Source organism: Micromesistius poutassou (assembly GCF_964030765.1).
Source record: "Micromesistius poutassou genome assembly, chromosome: 8".
Taxonomy (NCBI): domain Eukaryota; kingdom Metazoa; phylum Chordata; class Actinopteri; order Gadiformes; family Gadidae; genus Micromesistius; species Micromesistius poutassou.
The window spans coordinates 10,706,616-10,712,387 of NC_140278.1; the positions used below are offsets into that span (position 1 = coordinate 10,706,616).

General features: G+C 44.1%; 1 protein-coding gene across 2 annotated transcripts; it reads right to left on the minus strand.

Moving 5' to 3' along the window:
- Positions 1 to 1,709: 1,709 nt before the first annotated feature.
- Positions 1,710 to 4,989, minus strand: LOC311351503 (riboflavin transporter 2-like). 2 transcript variants are annotated; one of them, XM_084471650.1, is made up of 4 exons: positions 4,856 to 4,989; positions 3,175 to 4,266; positions 2,852 to 2,975; positions 1,710 to 2,630 (listed from the first exon to the last, which is right to left on the minus strand). In XM_084471650.1, the coding sequence occupies exons 2-4, from the start codon at positions 4,215 to 4,217 to the stop codon at positions 2,418 to 2,420; spliced, it is 1,380 nt and encodes a 459-aa protein (XP_084327776.1). In that variant the 5' UTR covers positions 4,218 to 4,266; positions 4,856 to 4,989; the 3' UTR covers positions 1,710 to 2,417. The 2 variants fall into 2 exon arrangements, with proteins under 2 accessions (XP_084327776.1, XP_084327777.1); XM_084471651.1 differs by having other exon boundaries at positions 4,823 to 4,943.
- Between the last annotated feature and the right edge of the window lie 783 nt (positions 4,990 to 5,772).

Genomic DNA, 5,772 nt, shown 5'->3' on the forward strand with positions numbered 1-5,772 from the left:
TATACTTTCAAGTGTGACATGTCATCATATAATACCCAATGGAGCCACCAATGCACAAAGACCCTGAAGATATAGTCCAAATGAGGGGAAGGCTTGTTCAAAGTAAACAGGAGCTCCATCTGGTGTAGGAATTTCTGTTCATGATTAATTCTGAACAAAATGTTACCCAAGAAAATAAATTACAATTTCATTTCAGTATCTTCAATATTGTTGGTCTCCCTTGCACCAACAGCTCACTGGGCCTGCATTGGAATTCAAAGAACACTCATGAGTTCATACAGCTGTGTGGAGGTGACTTTGACCTCCCAGCAGGGGGCGTTTAATGAAGTCAACATCAGGACCACCAGACAATAGAGGGGACCCAGCCTCCACCAATGTTGAAACGCTATAGACTGAGTGCATCACAAAATAGTATTTCAATAGCAAGTTTACCAATTCAGGATATGTTGACGTCTTGCTCAGATTGGGAGCCATAGCCCCATAGGCCAAAACGGATCTGGTAGAGCAAAACAACGCATTGTATAAAGACAAGCATGTGTGTAGCAATATTGCAGAGTTCCCACCACAGCACTTCAACCATCTCACACCAGGCTTTGTGATCAAGGGGGGCCCAAAGGGCCCCCCCCATAATCACAGCCTACATATAGACAGTCAGCTCATCAAAAAGTGTGTTACAGTGTAGTGTTTTGAAACCCTACACAATACTGCATATAAATCAGCAAATCTAGGAAAATTACAAGAATGGTGAAATGCATGTCAAACTTAAAGTGGGAAGAACAGAGAGGCTAGTGATAGGATGATTCTGTGTGAGACAACTTAAACCAACTGAAGGAATACAATTCGGGTTACTCACTGCGGTGATCCTGGGAAGTTCATCAGGCGGTGGCCACGTTTCTCCGGAGTGTTTATTCAAAAGCACACACAAACCAAAATAAAAAAACGATAGGTAATTTTACTAATCTAAACCTTCACCTTAATGTTTGAGACGCGGGAGACACAGGTGAACCAAATTAAGCGCTAATGAGGATGAACTCACTGTGATTGGCTGTGAGCGAGAAGCTCGAGACGAGGACGAGGATTAACCACATGAAGACATTTTCGTATCTGCTTTTCTTAGTTGCGTAACGTCACGGTTAAAGGTCCCATGACATGCCACCAGGTGTGGTGTGGTTAGCCGTTACAAGCCGTTTTGAAAATCTGTCTGTTATGACATCACAGGTGGGCGTGTCCAGTAGTAACAAACGTTGCAAACGTTGCTCATCTATCCGTCACACATCTAGGTGGACACGCCCACCTGTGATGTCATAACAGACATATTTTCAAAACGGCTTGTAACGGCTAATCACACCACACCTGGTGGCATGTCATGGGACCTTTAAATAACCACATGTGTTCAGATAATGGCTAGATGGAAAGTGAACCTACGAGGTAACGCTCAGCGGATCGCATTTCATGTCCCATTTACTATTTTTAGAAAAATTAGGCCTTCTACCTTCTAATTCAGAATTTGACCATGAAATCTTTTTTTTTTTTTTTACTTTCCCTCCCTATGCCTTAAAGTTCACACATCTCAAGGACAGGACTTACATAGGGCTGAATATTCTGATGCTCAAATATATACTTTTTTCAAACACAATTAAAGACCTATCACACATTATTTAAAACCAATAGTCAGACATCCACCTCAAATGTAGGCAATTTATTTTCAGTCTTGACTGTCATTGTACAATACAATCCAGCGATACTAAACAATAATTGCTGAAACATTTGATGAACATATAAAAGCCGATAGGGCTTGTACATCAGAATGCATCAATGGTATGTCTTCTTGCTGATACGCCAAAGCGAGGTAGTAGCCTACTGCAAAATCCTGAACCAAGATAAATATACCATGACCTAGGCTAATGAATACTTTGTCATTTCTCACATGAGAAACACTGGCACTTCAAACATAAGGACTTGCAGTGGGGAAAACAATTCACGGTTAATTACTCAACAATGACCAAAAAAAATGTAACATCAAAATAACTCCATAGTACTTCAAAGTTACGTTGCGATATACAAGCACTATAGGCCTGAATCAATGTGATACTGATTGTAGTGATCCCTAATTCACAAAACTATAAAGCCACACAGGAGCAGGGCTAAAGATCTCAAGGAGATGAATAGCCTCACAAAAAGGCACTTTTTAAACTCAACATGTAGGCCTAAAAAATAAGACAAAAAACATACAAAACATGAAGCAGCATGATTATATCAATAGTTTCCAGGAAGTGTAATTTACACTGCATTAAATCTCATACATCTCTATAAATGTCTACAACATCTAAATTAGTTAGTGAATTACCAAAGACGTCAAATGTGTTTGACAACTTTGACTGTTTTTACAGGCAAAAGCTTTTTATTAAATACATTTCTTAGTTTAGACATTTGGTGTTACAAGGATCACCAGACTTGAAAAGTCCGTAAACACTAACAAGTGGAAACATGGAAATAGCTCCAATCATGGAGCCTAACTGGACTACTGCTCCACACCACACGAGTGCGCTGTGGCCCTCATCTCGCAGAATCACTCCAATAATGACCTTCACATAGGACAGGGTTAGGACAAACAGGATCCAAGAAATCACCTGCAAAAAAAAAATATCATGTTGTGTGTCATGTCAGTGAACCATAGCTATATGCATTGTGAATCATGTCATCATGTAAACACATTATGCAAGTGCAATAATATATGAACATATATACATATGAATTGCAGATTGTTTTTTAAAAAGCTCAAGTCAGAAATTGTTTCTATAAATATATATTTTTAACTACTGTTCTACATTGTGTAATTGTCATGACTTACTATGATAGCCACACCAGAAGGACTGTCGACTAGTGGAGGACAGGGACTGAAAGCAGCCACTGCCATGATGTAAGCTCCGAAGCCTGTTCCGACCACGGTCAAAAACAACATGAACACGAGGGACCTGCCAGAGAGACACACAATGAATTCATAAACACCTTTCTTAGTTAATTTCCACCTTTTCATAGTTAATAACAATTCACAAACAACCACACACATCAAATAAGTAAAATCAAGTGGAAGGTTGAAAACAGTAAAAACAAACAAAAAAAGCCTAAGCAGAGATTAAACTACAGCACACCAGTTGGCACAGCAGGAATTACCTGATTGGTGTGAACATGGCAATGAAACAGGCCACTGGGTTGGCCACAGCTGCCATGGTGGCGGCGAGGTGGTAGGCCTGGTTTCCATAGGGAAGACAGGAGTAGGACTGCACCGACGGCAGCACAGCGTTGGTCAGCGCATTGACCCAGGCCAGCACAATGAAGATGAACACCACCTCGCGCTTGCTGTACGTGCCCATCCCAAAAGAGCTTCTCCTCTCCCTAGCAGGGGGCTCCAATGAGCTAATCATGGGCCTCTGCTCTGGCGCTTGGCTGTGCAACAACAGTCCCTGCTCCCTCTTGTCCCTCGCCGACTCTTCCCCCAAATACCGGTGGTCCTTCCTCTCTCGCACCACAGCGGGGTGGTGGTTGAGCAGCACAAAGGCCCCAAGACACACAGCCATCATGGCGCTGAGGAAGACGAAGAACACCTGGGCTGAGAAGTTTGCCGGTTGGTAGATCGCCTGTAGGTCCCCACTGCCGCCACCTGTCGTAGTGGTCAAGTTGAATGTCTCCTCGGCGACGCTTGCCACAGTGGCGTTGCGGCAGTGGACCAGCCCCACCCCCTGGATCAGAGCCACCAGGGCGGGCACCAGCCCGCTTAGGCCTTCACCGACAAAGTATGTGGTGAGGAACTGGGGTCCCAGCCTCATCATGAAGGGCAGGAAGGTCACCGAGGACGTGCAGTCCACCACGGACAGCAGGAAGCTCAGCACCAGCAGGGGCACGCTACGCACGGCGCCGGCGAACTCCACAGCGTGGTTCCAGAAGAAGGCCAGAAGTAAGGTGGCGACGATGCCCAGCACCACGATGCAGTAGATGACCGGCCGCTCGTCCAGCGCGCCCGGACGGAAGCGGTGCATGAGGGTGATGAAGAGGGGCCCTACGTTGGCCATCTGGACGATGACCGTCAGGTAGGACGGAAGGTACCATCCCTCGGGGATCTCCGGGACCACCAGGGGCAGCTCCACCCACATCCCATTGATGGCCACCCATGAGCCCATGCCGAAGAGACATGCCAGCACATGGGTGAGCAGAGACATGGTATGTATATGGTGGAATATGGAACGTGAAACGTGTTTTGGCGGTGATCTGAAAATACAAAATAAATGACTGAAAACACTAAGGTCACAAATTCAACAAGAACAAATAGTTACACATTTAAACACACTGACTGTAGAAAACAGCACCAGTGAGGGTGTATCCGAGATGGTGAGAAGCGTTTGACTATTATGACAGACGGTATGTTATGAAAGAAAGAACACATGGCTGTATAATTGCCCCTTTGAGAGGGGCGGTGTCTCATAACCGTCCTCTTCCCCTCCCTCACAATGAGAGACCTTTGACACACTAACACACTCACCCCAAAAAAGAGCCATGTGTGGTGTAAAACTATACACACACTGATGGAAAGTACACACACAAACACACACTTAAGCTTGCACTGAGAACAACAAGCACGATGAATACCCATGTTGTTTATTGCTAACGATTTAGTTCAGGAGATAATGTTAGAAATTAAATGAAAACATAATAACATTGTGAGTTCAAAAGCATTCCAAGAGGCAACTGTCCCACTATGCCACTGTTGAAGTTCTCAACAACCTTCTCCATTCATATTCCCACAGCCTACTATTCATCATCTTACCTTACAGAGTGGCTAGTAAGATGCTATGCTCACCTATTCTATATTTTCCTCTTAGAATAACATTTCACTCCATCTTGGTCACAGCATCGTTATCAGTAAGTATGACGGCACGTGTTTGAATTATCTACCCTCTACATATACAACACACACAAAAACCAACACACGAACTCGGTGTCCGGTTGCTCACTAGTGCACCTGATGGGCGGAGGGGGAAGGACTACGCAGGCGCACTGATTCTATGTCACTCGGACACTCCCTCTGCTACTGGAGCCGATTCGGGGACAAACATCGCCCGACCTGTGGTGGTCCAGGCTCGGTCATAGACTTTATAATAGTGAATGAAATGTAACTTATATGATCCTACCTACGCGACGATTAATTAACGTTTGCGGTTCTGATTGTTCTGATAGCCAATTTATGTGGCACAAAATTACAATAAATATATTAATTACCAACTGTAGTTAGCCTATGTCAGCCCGAGACCAGCAACATATGAACATATTATATATTTATTTACTAATGTTGCTTATTGTCATGGGTTGATTACTTGATGGTGTTGCTTTTTTTTAACATAGGTTTTAATTCACTGTGTACCTAACAACCAAGTTGCAGTTATTTAAAGTGAATACTTTTCACTAATAAGAACCGGAAATTTAATATTCAGCGCCGCGCACGTAGCAGAGCCATCTCTTTAAATAGCTCTGTACGTACGTAGGAGCCCGAGCTCAAACACATGCTGACTCCGAGCAGTTCATTCATTGACACCGGTTTGCCTGCATGCCATGTGCTCCTGCTTCTTCCGTACGAGTAGCTCCGCCCTTTTTCTCATTCTCAGTCAACCAGACACTACTATGAGCCGAACCACAGAAGTGTGTGTGTGTGTGTGTGTGTGTGTGTGTGTGTGTGTGTGTGTGTGTGTGTGTGTGTGTGTGTGTGTGTGTGTGTGTGCG

What these genes read in the sequence shown, in the direction of transcription:
- LOC311351503 (XM_084471650.1), bottom strand. Translation starts at nt 4,217, where the DNA reads ATGTCTCTGCTCACCCATGTGCTGGCATGTCTCTTCGGCATGGGCTCA. An exon ending in GCCATGTTCACACCAATCAG is followed by an intron (nt 2,976 to 3,174) that starts GTAATTCCTGCT and finishes TCTCTCTGGCAG; the next exon opens with GTCCCTCGTGTTCATGTTGT. An exon ending in CTTCTGGTGTGGCTATCATA is followed by an intron (nt 2,631 to 2,851) that starts GTAAGTCATGAC and finishes TTTTTTTTGCAG; the next exon opens with GTGATTTCTTGGATCCTGTT.